The 18186-nt window shown below is 42.7% G+C and overlaps 1 protein-coding gene across 3 annotated transcripts in view; it reads right to left on the reverse strand.

The window, feature by feature from the left end:
* Positions 1-7335, reverse strand: part of LOC144799793 (uncharacterized) — a 436537-nt gene extending 429202 nt beyond the window's left edge. For 2 of the 3 annotated variants that reach the window (XM_078671345.1, XM_078671344.1), the window contains exon 1: positions 6086-7335. In XM_078671345.1, coding sequence (XP_078527471.1) covers positions 6086-6550 — 465 coding nt within the window. In that variant the 5' untranslated portion in view covers positions 6551-7335. The remainder of the gene's footprint in view (positions 1-6085) is intronic. The other variant, XM_078671346.1, reaches the window with a different exon arrangement.
* Between the last annotated feature and the right edge of the window lie 10851 nt (positions 7336-18186).

Genomic DNA, 18186 nt, shown 5'->3' on the forward strand with positions numbered 1-18186 from the left:
TGGTTCCAAACAGTTAACATATCTGCCTACAAACTTGCTTACCTAGTGCACACACTTTAAAATTCTGACTCACAACATTTGTTGGTTGTAGGGCCATGGCTACAATGTAGCTAACACACTCCTCCTTGAAACCCAAATATTCAACAATAAAATGTACTGTCAGCCAGCCATTCTCCGATAGTGCTCCTAGAGTCTGGAACTCAATTCCATCTAATACGCATATGATTTTCTGTATTTCTACATTCAAAAGAACAATTACAATTATCTTTCCTTTATCCATGATCTATTTCCTAGGCACTTGGCCCCCGAAGTGCTACTGAAGCCTCAGTAAGTGATACTAATTGCATTAACAGATCACCTGTACATGCTACATTGTTTTGTGCTAGTTACTAACATATGAGAAATTCTGAAATGTGACATTTTCTATTTTGTAATAGTACTACTAATCCCTCTGTCATGTCATGTAAGAGTTTCTCAAATGTGGCATTATATGTTTTGTGATAATACTTCTAGTATATTACGTAGAGTTTTATGTGTTTTCAAAAACCCTGGGCCCAAATTTAATAATATAACAAACAAATCCACAAAGGGTAGAGGGTCCTAGGGACAGTTTACCGACCAACTCACAGATTCAATCCGCAATTCAAATTATATCCATTGCAAACAAATCTGGCGGTCAAAATAAGGGGCAAAAGGGGAGCAAAAACCGAGTTACATACCACACAACACAAGTGCAAAAACCCAACAGATTTGCTCAATAGACAGGGAAAGCGACCTTTACGAAATAGTCGGATTTCCATCAACTGCCAAAAGAGGCCAGTGTCATCACTTGGATAGCCTTCCTTCCTACAACAACACCTCTTGATCACAGAGGGGAACAATGTGGTTCGGATTTCGCATAGATCACTGAAATCACAACAAGAGGAAATACAGAGGTAAGGTGAAAAGAATGACCAGTTTAGTCACTTATTTCGAGGAACTACAAATAGGATATCTATTTGGTAGGGTGATGGAAAAGATTAGTGCAGTGCCAGCGAGTGAGAATTAAAAAGGATTTGGAAGTAGGAAAAAATACTTTTTATTACAATATCTCTTCCAATCCTCTTAAACGGTGCAAAAAGTGGCTTTTAACAAATAGTCCACTTAACAAAGATGGTCAACTAGTTTCAGCCTGGTGGGCCATTTACCCAGGCTTTCTTCAGGACCTAAGTTTTTAAAGGGCTACTGTATTTTTTAAAAATTTGTGCAAATGTGCATAAACTAATTACAACCTTGTACATAATACCTCAATACAAGCAGGGTGGTCTTCACACCTGTAAGAGATAGCGACATAAATACATGTTGTGAAATATTGCACCAGTTTAACATCCTTGCCCTAACGCATAAGCCATACTACCATTGGTTGGCTATTTCTAATGTGTCAGATACACTCACCTGTCTTGTATGAGGTACAAGCCTCACCTCACCTGGCAACCACTCAGGTATATGAAACCCCGCCCTGTGATGAATAATAAAGTCAGTAATCAAGAGGGGGCATCATCAAACAAGCTATAAGGATGTACTCTATTTGGGTTGTAAGGATTCCTATTTCAAACACCTTCACCAGAAAAAGGCATATGGAAACCAGTAGTTCTTCTCATAGCTGATATTTATGTATTTATTTTCAATGTGAGATTCATTAAAATGTACGTCTTTATATACATAGGTCTTAATATAGCAATATTTATGCCTGTGTTCAAAATAGGTTCTTTCATTAATTTTTGTGTTGGAACATTTATAGACAAAGAAATTGCAGCCTGAGGATATCCAAGTGATGACACTGGCCTCTCTTGGCAGTTGATGGAAATCTGACTATTTCATAAAGGTCGCTTTTACTGTCTATTGAGAATATCTGTTGGGTTTTTGCACTTATGCTGTGTGGTATGTAACTAAGTTTTCGCTCCACTTTTGCCCCTTCTTTTGACCACCAGATTTGTTTGCAAAGGACCCAAATTTATTAAGACTTTGCATCCTCCTTGTGGGTGTCAGGCAAGGAGATGCAGGGCAACACAAGAGCTTATTTAGGATTTACAAAGACACGTAAGTGCTGGGTTGTGTGGCTTTCTGTGCCTTTGTAAATAAATCTAACATAACGCAGCAGCTTGTGCACCGTCACATTTCTTAGTGGTAGGCATTCCATGGGTGGTGCATGGGCTTTCACATGCAACCACCTATAGATTTCACGCAACTCCAGATTAATTAAGGTTTTTAACCCCTTCTCACAGGGGCTAAATCCCCCGCGGCGCGGGGGAGGGTGGCTGCGCACGGCACCGCGGGGCTCGTGACGAGCTAAGCTCTTCACGACTCCGCCCACTCAATGGAACACCCCGCACAGGAGGGGAATTATCCCCATGCGGGCGTTTCACGGCAGTTATAATGAGCTCAGCTCGTCATAAGCACCAAAGTGGTTAAAGCTGGAATAGCTTAACTTCGGTACACCTACCACAGAGAGGCATAATGCCAATAATATTGATTTTGTTGCTGTTCTGTATTTGTTCACAGCGTTGTAAAGTGTTCTGATGCTCATGGGTTTTTTAAGCACTACATAAAATTACCCCATTAGTAAATAGATGATGTTGAGATGTTATTAATATGCAGGTATACCAAAAATGTTAGATGTATCCTATATGCATAGTTCTTCATCAGAAGCTTATTCATGGACGTTGATTCACCAAAATGCCAGGAGTAGAGAAAGTGACATCACTCACCCTTTGTCCTTATTGGCATGAATGAGAGTGACATCATAGGACCTTTGACCCTAAATCTTCCAAGGAGTGATGTCACTTGGTCTTAACCCGAAGGATATCACAATATTTGACCTCACTAAAACTTCATTATAACTGTGTCATTAATATAAAATACAATACAAACGTCTCTTATAGATACACATATATTAGGGTGCAGTCAAAATCTTTGAGAGTGATTGTGTGTTATACACTACGTGCCCTAAACTGTACTGAATAATGCAAAAGAATAAGAACACTTTTGAATGGGTCTGGGGAAAGGGTTCTCCACACAAGATAATATTGAAACAATGGGTGAAATATTGCATGTTAAAGCACGTGTTTCACTTTAATCTGTTATAAAGTCAGGGGATATGAAAGGACACTCAATAAATATATAAGACCTTTCGTGGTCTTATATAGCCAAACAAACGTGCTGTTCCATAGAAGTTGACTCCCTGTTTTTAAATTGTGCTATGGGTGCACCCATATGCAAAAAATAAACTCCATTGTGTTAGGTCCAGCATGTTGCCATGGGTACCCCCATATGTTATGGGTGCCCAGTATGCCAACAATTACATGAAATATGCCAGTCACAGAATTGTGCCATTAATGTTATCCATGCAATGTGGGTGACCCTTAGGTCAAAAACTACCTCTAGTATGGTAGAGCCTGCATTTTGTCATGTGTGTTTGTCCCCCTCCTTTGAGCCATTGCTGTCATCCTTTATACCAAGAATCACCTCCAACGTGCTAGCTCCAGCATTTTGCCATGGATGTCCCATATATCTAGTATTTTCTCTAATATGCCCGATCCCCCTTTGTTAATAATAATAATTGTCTCTAGTATGTCAACACCAGTATTTTGTCAGGGCCAAAAGCAGACTTGCATTCATAACACCATATTTTCACTCCTGCCAGTTTACATTGACTAACTCACGCTCATTCACATCTACTCACTATTATTCAATCATTCTCACACCCATGCACTCATTAATTCTCACTCTTGGTGCTCAAGCATACACTCACTCACTCACTCACTCACACATTGTCACTCATCCTCACACGGATTAGTTCACACCTACTCCCTCAAATAACTTGCCCTCCCTCTCACTTCATCATTTTCACTCACTTATACTCATTTATTGACATTTAATCTCAATATTGCCATTCTTATCACTCACTTTCACTCACACACACATGCTCACACACACGCATACACATAAACACTTCCTCTCTCACACAAAAACACTCTCACCTGCAAGCATGCACAAAACATCCATTTAAAAACCTTTTTTACTTACCCGATGCTCCAGTTTTTATTACACTAACAGTGAATAATAATAATAAAACTGAGCTGAAAACAAGGAGGGCAAAGCCACACATGTCTTCTTGCACTGATTTTGCCCTCTCTGAGGCCAGGGGTCGCAAAAGCAGGGCTCGGGTCACAAGGAGCGAGCCAGGGGTCGCAGATGACCCATAAATGACACCCGTAGGTTTAATGCCTGCTCTGGGAGACAGGATCTCATGTATCATATGTACTGAACAAAATGGTCTGAAGTTAGAATTCATGATTGAAACAGACTTTTTTTATGGCACAGAATCTGCTGTAATATTAATGCTTGAAACAGACTAAAGTTGATGGGATGTATACTTGCAATTGCCAAGGGTAGCATTCCAACCCATTGTTATTTTGCCTACCATGCCACCACAGTTTCTATCCAGACATATGCAAATCAGTCTCAACTCTGCTCCAAAAGGAATAGACCAGTCCGAACTGCCATTCTGCGATCTGCCTGAACTAGAACACAAGCGACTCAAGACTTAGTTTGCCATGATAGGAGATTGAATATGATACCCACATCTGGGCATACCTCAGCCACTTGGTCGGTACAAACAAATAACAGTGGGAAGCACTCACATTTTAAGTAGTCCTTGGTCATTTTATTACAATTCAATTCATTGAAATTTCATCTGTCCATGATTCTATGGAGACGTCATTATGCAAATTCAGTTTATCCAATAAACTCAAGGACCATTGGGTGTAAAAAATCTAATCAATATTTGTTCTTCAATCTTCTTTATCTCAAAGCAAGCAACATATCAGCCCAGCCAATGTGTTCATCTGTGTAAAGAGACTTCACCAGGGCTAAGTTATGGCTATTGTCACAATGACATATCAATAGCGCATTTCTTTTTAATATCAATTGCCCAGTGACAGCCATCACTGGATAAAATGTCAGTAGAACTTTATTTAAACAATGTGATCTCATAAAGGCTCTGGCTTTAGGAAGGATTCCAGGAGATATTCAGTTGTTCAACTGACTTAGAAACAGACTCTGATCAACTTAGAAAACAATCATAAAGCTCACCGATAATATTGTTTCCACCAAGCGGAAAGGAGAGCATCCAGCTTAGACGCTGCTCCCATTTAGGGGCTTATTACGAGTTTGGAGGTTCACGAACCGCCAGACTTGCTGAGGCACGAAGGTGGCGGTCTTCCAACTGCCCTATTATGAAAAGGGAGGTCGGGCCTTTCTGGGACCACAGCAACCGCCAGGGATCAGATTTCCCTGGCAGTGATGCAGCAGTCTTGAAGCCGCAATATGCTTGTCGGGGCCACAGCTGCCCCGCCAAGCATATTACGAGTTTCCTTACCACCACACTTTTCATAGATGTGTGATTGCCATGAAAAGTCTTGCGGTGAGGAAACACCTTGTGCCTCTGCGCCATGGGGTGTATACATGGGGGCACATGTTGTGCCCCTCCGTGTGCGTGCACCCCAGTACCTGCACGGCATGGACTGCAGCAGTCCATGCCGTGCAGGTACTGATTTTGACATTCCCATTTCGGTGCCTATTTCATAGGCATAACCGCGGGACACCAAAGAACTGCCCACCAGACAGGAGAAAAGTCCATATCTGGCAGGCGGTTCAAACATGAGTTTGGCCATGCAGAAGTGGGCGGTCCTGCACCACCAGACTCATAATAAGGCACTTATTCAGTACTTCAGTCTGACAAACTGTTTTAGCACCTGTCTTCATTAATTAAACTTTCTAAATTCTGCAGTAGATGTTCAGCTAAGCGGACCGTATTGAACTCTCCCTGCCATGTTTTCCAAAGTTTGAGAAACAAATCAATTTATCAATACAAATGTATTGGGGTTCAGTCCCCATTAGAGCTCCCTGATACTGGTGTTGTTTAACATTTATCTACGGGAGTGATCAAGAATATCAATTATTGAAAACAGGTGCAAAAACGATTTATCATACTCTCTTTTCCATGATGCATAACAGTAGAATGTATTATTAATAGTACACTTACTTTAGTGCCTAGCAGAATGTGTATATCCATAATTTGCTTCTTCTTTTCCAAAATGCTAAGCAAATGCTCCTGGAAGACCCCAATCTTTGTGTAAAAATGATCATTGTGCCAACAGCCTTCAATGTTATCAAAATCAACTCCAAGAGGGAGGAGGAACTGAACGCTGCGAGGGTCTAGAGCGATCTGCTGCGGCCTGCATAGAAGTGCTGCTCGGGCGCGAGAGTCCATCACTGTCAGCTTCAGCACCTTGTGTGATCGTACAGCAACCAATGCAGCAGTCAACCCCACAGGGCCCGCACCCACAATCAACAGGGTCATTTTGGCCCTCCACTGTCGCAGTCGATCAACGCTGATCTTCACTACCACATAGACAGTCACGGCCAGTAGTGTGTTGAAAGCTGTGTCGAAAAGCAGGTTGACCTGTTGACTCTCCGTCTCAAGGAGTGAGGTGCCCTGGTCTTCCATCTTCTCCAGCGATAGAAGTAATACTACAAAAGGTGTACACCATGAAACAGAGCCACGATGCAGATCCCTGTATCCAAAAAGTAAATTCTCCTGCCCAAGATCCAATCATCAGCTAGTTTTTTAGTGTCAGGTCTTGCCACAAAGAGCATCTGCATCCATCAATTTCTTTTGTGCCTAAAATGGTGCGACAAGTTCTCCTTCCTCGGGTATAGCTTCCAACCAGTTAACTTGGAGCCGCTGGGAGCACCTTCAGTAGTTCAGTCTTCATATAGTAACTCCCAAATGGCTAACTCGTCCAGTCAGGGGACAACTGCTGCCTTTCTCTCCCTTCACCAAGCATTCTATTGACTGGCTGACCCACACTTGACAATAAGCCGCATTTAATTTGAACATGCACTGCCCACCTGGCTTGCATTCTGCAGAAAAACTAAATAAATCACCGTTGCTACAAACCACTGGCGTTTTAATGACCAGATACCTGGAAACAGCTCAGCGTAAAAAGTACAGCGCTTCTTGGAAGTAAGCTGCTGATCTCTATCAGAAGCCCAGCCTCCCACACGCCCGCGGAGATGTGCCCTTTACTGACACACAGCAATCTGCAGAGGGTTGCCAGGCGCCCTAGGAAAACATCGCCTTAACACCGAGACCAGAAGCCGGCGCCCTGCACGCATCTCGCGTGGAGGAACCTGTGTCCTTCAGTGGAACAACTGCTGTCTGTGCCGGAGCACACGGAGCTGCGCGGGGTGGGGCCTGCACTATCTGCAGCCCGCCTTCCAGCGAGGTCATTCAGGTGCCAGCACCTCTCAGCCGCGCATATGCACTCCGCTGACAATGTGCTGGCAGGCGCTGGGCTAATAAACCTTTTCACTTCGGATGCCAAGCGCAGAGCTTCCAGAGAAACCGAGTTCACTTCCGCCACCTCATATATCTCTGAGACCCACTGGAAGAGTCACACGGACAGACTTCAGGTTGTTTACGCTCTGCCCTCTCCTTTCATATTCAAATGAAGTCAGCTAGCTGAGCGGTTTGTTCAGGTAATTACCAGGCGCTCCAGGACGCCTATCATGGATGCAAGGCAGCACAACCCAATTTGTGTCGGTGTCTTTTAAGTGTTCCATGTCAACAGTCCAGTTTTGGGACCCAGGGAGGGCACTGGACGGACTCATCCAGATTAAACCCCTAATGGGTGTAAAATGATCCGAGTTCTGCGAGTGCCGAACAGTTTAATTCGAATGCACTTAAAGGGGCTTTTAATGAAAGGGAATGACATTTTGATCTTCATCCAGCGGCACGCAGAATTTTATTTCGGTGTCATAAATAAAACTGCCTTCACTTTATTGCTCTATTTATGACACTTCACGAAAGCTGGCCCGATGCCTCAGCGCTTCAAGGGCACTCCCCGTACACTTGCCTTCACCCGCACAGTGTGGTACATACAAGCCTGATTAACTCTTAAATAAATACACAAATTTGTTTTGACGGTCGGAATGCTTTTAATTTGGCTAATTTTATTTTCCTTTTTTGATATAAAGCAGACATTATTCCAAAGGTTGTAAGAATGCTTTTCAGAAACTGTAAGAGTAGGTTCCTAAATTGTAAATTGAATTTATAATAGTCCATACTACCCCTGAAGATGAGTTAAAGTGCTTTGGAGTGAGTAGCTCGCTACTCAAGCACCCACGGTTAAAGGCAGGGTTAGATTGTGATAAAAAAATCGGTCCTGGCATGCTAATAAATGTGGCCCGCATCTGCATATTGCCTTTCCGCTAAACACTGCTTCGGCAAAATGTTATAAAAAGAAGGGGGAAGGGGGATGTCTCTGAGAGAGGTATGTTTTCTTAACTTTACTTATAAAAAAAAAATGCACAGATTAGTTCACACTGGTGAAACACACCCAGTGCTTGAAATGGAAAAATAAAAGTGCAGGTACTCTGTACTAGAGTACCTGCCTGTTTCTGAGATATGCTGGTACTCTACAAATAAAAGTATTGTATTTCTCTTGAGAAGTGCCGGTACTCTCCACCTCAAACTAAAAAAGTTCTGGTATTCCGTACCGGAGAGTACCGGCCCATTTAAAGCACTGAACACACCTGAAAATAAGTGAGGCCGCTTCTGCTCAGGCCCCCTGCCCCCGCTCAATATGCATACATTAATGGGCTGACCCAGCGACAGAAAGCGAGTGACAGCTCTGCCGGTTGAGAAAAGGGAGCCAGACGCACATCTACCTCCAGAAAGGCCATTCAGGCACCAACTGGGCCGCATCCGAACAACCCAGATACGCCCGAATCGGGCCCCAGCCTGCCCAAAAAAGAGGCCCACAGCTGGAACTCAGATACTGGCCCCTCGGCCATTGTCCGAGTGCCCGCCTTACCAATCCGACCCAGGTTATAGGTAAATACGTAGTAATTCCTATAAAACAGTTGTCATAGTTGCATAGCTAAGTCATCTGAATCCAAGTATTGTGAGTGAAGAGTAGATAAGATTGTAGAGGCCCTGAGTGTTAAAATGTGTTCAGGAGATAGTAACAAATTTATAAATATAATTAACACAAAAGTAAGGGATACAGTACCCCTTACCGTAGAATCCATGACCATATCCAGTTGCCCGAGGTATATTTTTTAAACTTAAGTGCAATCACCCTTACATCCCAATTTTTTGAATTTGTGTAAGTTGTATTATTTTTTGTTTTCTTCTGCTAATACTATTCGTATAATTTTGTTATAAGAGAGATTTGCTTGAGCAGATAATGTCTTGCCAGAACTGTTTAACTGACTTTGTACTGCAGTCACTTGAGGTGCACTATACATAATCACCTTTTTTTGTTAAGGTACTGTATAGAAAACTCATTGAACCCGGATCTTACGTGACGTGAGCCCACAAGGATGTACCTCATACAATTTTTCACACAGATGACTGTTCAAGGTATATCAGACAATGCACATAATTTTCATGACGCAAAATGGATCTCCGAGGTCATAAAAAACCCTCCCCCACTCTCCTTTAAAGCCTGTTCCCATACACCATCGAAAAAAATAGATATCAAGGTTGTGGATATATAGGATAAAAGTGGAGCCTTTACAGTAAATATAAATACTCCAAAATGCAAATTGTAATTGGTTTTAGAATATAATTTAAGTAATGTTAATGATAATAAATTTATAAAGCACGCAAATACCAAAAAGGCATTTTGGTGCTATATCAGAAACAGTATCGGGTAGGAAAAAAGAAAATTGACTATAATTTATTAGGGACCGGAGGGAATCAGCGGTCTTTAATTGTTTTCTAAAAACTAAGCAAGTTGGGCTTCACTCAGATATAATCCAGGAGTGCATTCCACCATTTACAGGCAGTGTGGGAGAAGCTACTTCCTCCCCAGTGGCCTTCTAAATCCTAGGTAGCACTACCTTATTGGTGGTGGAAGATCGCAGGGTACGGGTGGGTGTATACCACTTAAAGATCTTTTGGAGGGAGAGAGGGCCAACCAGCCCTGATGGGCCTTATGGGCCGAGCACAGTTCTTTACATTTTACCCGCTCCCTGATAAGAAGCCAGTGCCTGTCCCGAATATTATGCGAGATGTAGCAGCATTTAGGGAGATTCAGCAGCATTCAGGCAGCAGGATTTTGGAGCATTTGCAATTTACTAAGTATTTGCTGCTGAGAGCCTGCGTACATAGCGTTGCAATAATCAAGCCTTGAAATTACCAAGGCTGAGATTACACTTTTCCTTAACTCGGGGGGGGGGGGAGAAAGGGGAGGATTTTCTTTAACACTTTCAGGGTAAATAAACAGGCAAAACTAACCTGATTCACATGTTCGGCAAACACCAGCCTGGAATAAAAAAGGACCCCTAAATTCTTTACCGTAAGAACTGGCGATAGAAGGAGGCCTAAAGTTGAAAGCCACCATGGTGTCCTCCAAAAGGAGGTATTCTTGCCAAAAAGCATCACCTCAGTTTTCTTTGAATTGATTTTCAGGCAGTTTTTCACATGTATTCAGCAATGTTTCACATACAGATAATCTCAAGTAAAAAGAGAGGGGTCCAACCACCCAAAGGAAACAGGACACCATACAAGACGTTCAGGTCTAAAGATAATTCCCTCTGGGGTTTTATTCTCTTATTGCATACCAACTATAGCAGCATCATATTCACTTGCCCACCACTTCCATTCAACACATACAGGGTCCGACTCAAAGGTTGCCAGAGAAATAGTCTTAGAGATGAAATTTATAAAAAGTATATATCCCAAGGGAATTTATTAAAATAGGTTTGTGTCAAAAGCGAATAAATCATTAAAAAACCTTTTACATAACATATAAACACATTAAAAACAGACAATCCTAAATTGCACAAAAACACTCAGTATTCATACAGCAGCATAGCATTAGTTCATCATATACAAGGATCTATCTTTTCAAAAACAATACATTGCACCATAAGTCTCATAGAGACAAATAAGATGAAATGGGCCACAGAGCAACGCGTTTCGGAGGATTAAAACAGGTCCAACCTCCTTCTTCAGGCTTGCTTATAGTGGTATTCCATTATTCTCCTTCTTCAGGCTTGCTTATAGTTGTATTCCATTAATCACGATAGTGCAGATCAAACGACCCTGCACAGGAAATGGCAACTTCTTTGTTCTCAACCACATGGGCCACTTGTATAGCAGGGGTTATGAAGATTATGCACCTTGCTTCAAAGGGTATCCATGGCTAAGTATCTGCCTGGAAGTCATCAATAACATTCTCCAAACTTCCTCATCCGGTTCGAAGATAACCTTGTGTCTTGGTGATATGTGCCACAAATCCTTGATATTCCTTATTAATTACGTTCTGTGATGGCGTTTTTTGCGGCAATAATAAATAGCACCGGGATTAACAAATCTCCTGTCCTGTACGCCTCGCGTACAGGACAGGAGATTTGTTAATCCCGGTGCTATTTATTATTGCCGCAAAAAACGCCATCACAGAACGTAATTAATAAGGAATATCAAGGATTTGTGGCACATATCACCCAGACACAAGGTTATCTTCGAACCGGATGAGGAAGTTTGGAGAATTTTATTGATGACTTCCAGGCAGATACTTAGCCATGGATACCCTTTGAAGCAAGGTGCATAATCTTCATAACACCTGCTATACAAGTGGCCCATGTGGTTGAGAACAAAGAAGTTGCCATTTTCTGTGCAGGGTCGTTTGATCTGCACTATCGTGATTAATGGAATACAACCATAAGCAAGCCTGAAGAAGGAGATTAAAGGAATACAACTATAAGCAAGCCTGAAGAAGGAGGTTGGACCTGTTTTAATCCTCCGAAACGCGTTGCTCTGTGGCCCATTTCATCTTATTTGTCTCTATGAGACTTATGGTGCAATGTATTGTTTTTGAAAAGATAGATCCTTGTATATGATGAACTAATGCTATGCTGCTGTATGAATACTAAGTGATTTTGTGCAATTTAGGATTGTCTGTTTTTAATGTGTTTATATGTTATGTAAAAGGTTTTTTAATGATTTATTCGCTTTTGACACAAACCTATTTTAATGTATTCCCTTGGGATATATACTTTTTATAAATTTCATCTCTAAGACTATTTCTCTGGCAACCTTTGAGTCGGACCCAGTATGTGTTGAATGGAAGTGGTGTGGAAGTGAATATGGTGCTGCTATAGTTGGTATGCAATAAGAGAATAAAACCCCAGAGGGAATTATCTTTAGACTTGAACGTCACATACAGATAATACATAGTTTGGCGTCTATTTCGGGATTTGAGGAGATCGACACCACTATTATTGGAGTGTTGCCTGCTTATGAGAGAACTGAGAAACCAAATGATCTGATGAGCTCAATGAGGGGGCGTAATGTATATGCTAAAAAGGGTAGGATTCAGTGATGTTCCCTGAGGGAACCCGCAAGGAAGTACGAAAGGCTCTGGAATAAAATTTCCAAGACTTACTACTTGCTCACAATTGGAAATGAAGGAGCTAAGTAGGTCCAGTGCTCGATCCCTGATGCCTATATATTTTAGATAATTTAACAGAAGAGAGTGGTCAACCGTATCAAACGTGGCTGAAAGATCAAGTAAGATCAAGGTCGTTTTTCCTCCATTATCAATGATGGCCCTAATTTTCTCAGTAGCATCCATAAGGGCTGAATCTGTAGAATCATTGTATCTAAATCCATGTTGAACTGGGTCCAGGATGGCTATGGATTTCAAAAAGGCCATGAGATCCATATTCAGGCTCTGTTCAAGAATCTTTGCTGGAAGTGGAAACCATGAGATAGGCCTGTAGTTTTTGACCTCTAAGGGTTTTAATGTTGTTGTTTTTTTTAAAAATTGTAATAAAGATGCTTTCTTCCAAGCCAATGGAAACCATCTGGAGGACATTATTTTATTCAACAGTGTTACCAGGTGTAATAATAAGGTGCTAGCTATTGGATGGAGAACCTGAGGAGGGCAGGTGTCTGATGGGGCACCTGATTTGGAACCTTGAATTAATTTAGTTATCTCATCCTCTGTGAAAGGGTTAAAGGTAGCAAACTTTGTTCTTTATTGGCAGGAAGGATTTTCTCTGATAGCTCATTACTAATAAAATCTCAGGATGTAAATTCCTTAAATATATTACCAACTTTGGAAAGAAAGAAATCTGCTCTTTTTTTGCATAATGACTGATCTGGAAATGCAAAGTCCTTAATACTGCATTAAGATACATATTTAACGTTATTAACCAGATCTTTCCATGAGATTTTTGCCAAATGATTTTATCTGTGAAAAATATAGCTTTGTCTTTATTTTCGTTTTGTAATATTTCATTATGGTTTTATATTTAAATTTTTCATCAGAGTCATAGTTAGCTCTCCACAGCTGGTCCGGATTTCTACATTTCTGTCCATATTTTCTGAGATCTTGAGAATACCATGGTGCAGATGGCAAATCTCTGTAATTGATCTTGATTTTTGAGGGACAAATTGAGTGACTGTCGCTCTTGAACAAGGGGCTGAGATCTTAACAAAGTGTTGTTTAGTTCAGAACAATCCAATTTATTCCACTGGCAATATTTTAGTGTTATTGGTGCTTTGCGGACTGGCGGTGTTATTGATGGAATCTCTCATTTTAAAATATAGGTCTATGACGGTCAAGGTTGAAGGTATCACCTTCTCAAACAACAAATTCGGGTCATTGGTATAAATGCCATCAAATGTGTGAACTGCTTGATGCTTGGGTAGTTTAACCAATTGAATCATATCAAAATTCCTCAAGGTGTCAGTAAACTGTTTTGTGTCCTTATCCTCTGATTGCTCTACATGAAGATTAAGGTCTACCAGAATTGTGAGATTTCGGAGCACTATACATGATTCAATGGTGTTTAATAGGGATTGAGTAAAGGATTCCCTTGGGGCGCGGGCAGTAAATCAAAAGGTCATTTCATGTGTAGGTGTTGCTGATTTTTAAATTAAACTTAAGCGCCTCACAACTCAGAAGGGCTTGAAAGTGGACTTGAGGTGATTGCGATAGACTGTTGCTATCCCTCCTCCTCACCTATTTGCTCTGTCAATTCATGCTACCTCATAACCCTCCTGAATATAAATAATGAGATCAGGATCAGATACCGCATCAGCCCAGGTTTCTGTAAGGAAAGAACCATCTAGTCTTGCTAGATCTAAAAGATCTGCCAATTCTTGGCTATGTAGTTTGAGAGACCTCATATTTATTCAAGTATGGTAGTGAATCATTGGAAATCCTGAGTGTGCTGAGTATGAGACAGGGCATACAGGGGATAAAGAGCCCTCACTCAGACCACGAGATTGCAAACTGAGATCAGAGCAAAATCAAAATTGGGGCATGCAGACCTGCCATACGTAGCTGGAGGCTGAGGACAACACAGGGACCAGGCTTATCTATGTTAACAAAAGACAGTAATTCAGATTTAGAATAGACATGGAAGGTGCAGGGGCCAAGGAAGCAAGGGCATGGCACCGTCCAGTCGTGGATGGACGCAGACAGGCTTTTCTTTGGTGAGCCAAAAGCACACGCCCAGAGTGCGGTTGTGCCAGATTCCAACTTTTATAGCCCTTCTTGTGCCCTATGAAACAAGCATTTACAATGCAACAGTCTCGCCTTTGCAAAAGTTAGAGCTATTGGCATTGTAAATGACAATTTTTTTATTTTTGTGTTGGTTTTGAAAACAGATAAATAAATGGCATTGTCATTTACAATGCCAATAGTTTAATCTCTTGCAAATGCACCCTCACCCAAACTAAGATCATATATGAAGACTGACAGATTCAAATTGAAGCTACCCCCCCACCCCACACACACACTTCAATACAAGTCAATTGCCCCCCCAATTATTTTTTTCAAAATATTCCTGTTCCCTGCTTTCAAATGTTGGTGTGTAGGTAAGACCTAGGTAAGTGACATACATGAATCTTAGGGACACCTCGGTATATTTTGCAAGGGATCTGTCATTTTAAGCTGTGCCACTGCGGGGTAGAAATGACAGAATTAAATCTTAAATGTTGCGGAGCCTGCAGCTGGTATCTATTGATCCACCTCAGTGAATCAAATCGGAAAAATACATTTAAGAAGTTAAAAACTGAAAAATAAAACACATTTTTTTCATTTAAATGACTAAACAATGCACCGGTCGACTTGAACTTTGGGAGAGATATGGATGGCTTTAGTTCACAATCCAACATATTTCATGCCCCTTTCCTTATTGGCGCAATTACGGTAGGTATAACGCACAAGCTCTGCCTTGCTGCCTGTTAGCGCAGGGTTTCATAACCTTCAAACCGGAAGAAACAACAGGGAGTGGAAAACAACAGGCTCCTCGTTGGAAGGTAAAAGGACGGATCAACAACGTTTGCACCTTTTCCTCACAAACAAGGAAGCTGCAATCACATTAGTACGGCCACCGACTGCCAGATCAGAAAGAGCCGACTGTGTTTTTTTCCTTAGCTTAAAAAACAAGCGCTTGAGGGAGACGCGCTAGATGAAACTTTATGAAGGGACACCCTCCGTCCGCCCTGATCCTGTAGAAAGCGCTAGAGTGAGACAACCTGAAAAGGGCGCACACTCATCTGACGGCTGGCGTCGGGGAGCTCAGTCTAACACGATCATATCTAATGCCCGAATCAGTCACTCGAGAGCCTTTAGAACTGTGTTTGGACGGATGTTGTTAATCTGCCAGAACGGGAATCAGCGGCGAGGCAGGAAATATCTTAGCCAGCTCACGGTGCTCCGTAAGATGAAGCAAAGTGGAGGAGGAGGATGACACATGTTTCCTTTAAACAGGAGCTCAGATGACACCACAGGCATCTGTTGCACAGAGCGAGTCAAGAACACACTACAGCCCGTGGCGCGTGCAGCAACTCATGGCCGCCCGTGCCGATAGAGGAGAGGTATGTTTACCTCTACTGCAGGGGGCGGCTCTGAAGTGAGGAGGGGGAGCCTGTTGCGCAGCCTACATTGTGCCACCCAGCTGCTGTATAGGTGCCCCTGTTGAGTGTTTGGTGTTTGGGGGAACTTACTTACCGGAAGTGCTGCCAGGGGAGGCTTTTGTTTGCTTGCCGAATCCACCGCCAAGAGTCACTTTGAGCGGGATAAGACACAGCCACACCAACGCCATTAGCGCTGCCGCCCCGGGACTGCTAATCCCGGCAGCCTCTGCGGCGGCGCGCTATTAGTGATGCAACTCGAGCGCCAGGAGGCGCATAAAGACGCCAGAGATCCCGTCTCGCGGGACGCCGGGCGAAGCCCGGGCAAAGGGCGGGCCCTCTACGGCCCTCCAAGGCCAAACAAGGCTTGGCTTGGCATACTCTCCAACGTCTACTCTTCTGTTCCTGGTTGTACAGAACCTTACCGTATCCCATTCACTAGCAGCAGAAATGTCGACTTCTGTAGTTGATGACTATTCATCTAGGGTAGGTGTATCCATTTTGGGTCCATTAGATAAATATTTTACCAGAGCAATTACAGACGTCGATAGAGACATTGCACTAGCTGAGCGGCGTGCTGCTCGTCGTCTTTCCATCGAGCTATTAAAAAAAACTGCAAATGTCTCTCTTACCCAGGATACCATTGTCTCACACATAGATCATGTCTCTATGGAAAATATAGACGCTGATCTGTTTAACACTGAGAGTATTCCTTTAATATTTCAAGTTAGCTCGTCCCCAAAAAATGCCACTTTGTCAACATCCGTTGCCGTTCAGTCAGATCTACCTCCCCCTAGCAATTTAATTATTGATCTTATTGACCTTAATACCCCCACAACTCCAAAGGCGCTTGTACACCCTAGTCAAAGTCTTACCGGGTCGCAAACAGGCTTGGGTGTTGATCAGCAAGTGCAATTACGCACTCTTCCTCCTGTGGATCCTAAATCATTAACTGTAAATAATCCCTCCATCTTTCATGGTCGGATCATCTGGCCGTTCCCTTTGGTCTGTCTTATCCGACCCAGAATACAACTAGAAGGATCCCGGGTACTATGGAAGTACGAAGGAACTTTAAAAACATCAAGGAAGACTCTTTCCATCCGTGGATACTTAGTTTGTCCACTTCTCAGGAGATGGACGCTTCGTCAGCGGTTTTACAATATGAAAAGACCATCTCGGAGGCCTTGGACCATCAGGCCCCTGCTAGGTCTTGCTATACAGCTATTAAAAGACCTCCAGCTCCTTGGTTCTCCGAACAACTAAGGCTCTTTAGACAACAAGTAAGGAGACAAGAGCGCTTATGGCACTCTAGCTGGAACCTTAAGGATAGAGAAGCCCATAAGATCCTGCTAAAAAGATACAAACTGGAAGTGATTAAGACCAAACAGGAATACTTTACGGCCCTCACTTCCTCAATTTCGTCTCCTAAAGAGCTTTTCAGGATTGTTGATTCTCTCACTTCTCTTCAGACCCCTGACCCGGTGGTTGCCTCCCAGGGGCTCTGTAACAAAATAGCCTCCTTTTTTCAGTCCAAAATATTGGACATTTACAGTGCCTTGGAGTCCCAAAGATCTTCCACCGTTGTGCCTCCGGTGCCCGCTATTTTAGAATCTAACGGTGTTGATTCTTCTCGGCTCATAGGTCTTGAATCCTTTCCCTCCCTTTCTTGCCAAGATCTTGAGATCCTCCTTAACAAAACTAAATCTGGATCTCCGTTAGATGTCTGTCCGCTAAAGATCCTAAAGCAGTGCAGAGAATCCCTCCTTCCCCCTCTGGTCGACATCATGAATAGGGCGATGAAGGAGGGCATTTTTCCCCAGCAGTGGAAAAATGCTGTGGTAAAACCTCTGCTCAAGAAGCCTTCCCTTGACCCTGGGGTATTAAAAAACTTCCGCCCCATTTCACTGCTTCCGGCTCCCGCAAAGATGTTAGAAGCCCACCTAAATAAACATCTTGCTGCATTTGTGGAGAGCTCCGGCTGTTTGGATCTTTCCCAGCATGGATTCAGGAGGGAACATAGCACCGAGTCTGCCCTCACCATAGTGCTTGATAACATCCGCACACGGGTTGATGGGGGACAGACCTCCCTCCTGATCCTTTTAGACCTCACGGCTGCTTTCGATACCCTTTCTCCCTCAGTCTTAACATCTCGACTGAGGGACATTGGAGTTCGGGGGGCGGCCCTGGGTCTCCTTTCC

Source organism: Lissotriton helveticus, chromosome 12 (assembly GCF_964261635.1).
Source record: "Lissotriton helveticus chromosome 12, aLisHel1.1, whole genome shotgun sequence".
In the NCBI taxonomy this organism is placed as follows: Eukaryota; Metazoa; Chordata; class Amphibia; order Caudata; family Salamandridae; genus Lissotriton; species Lissotriton helveticus.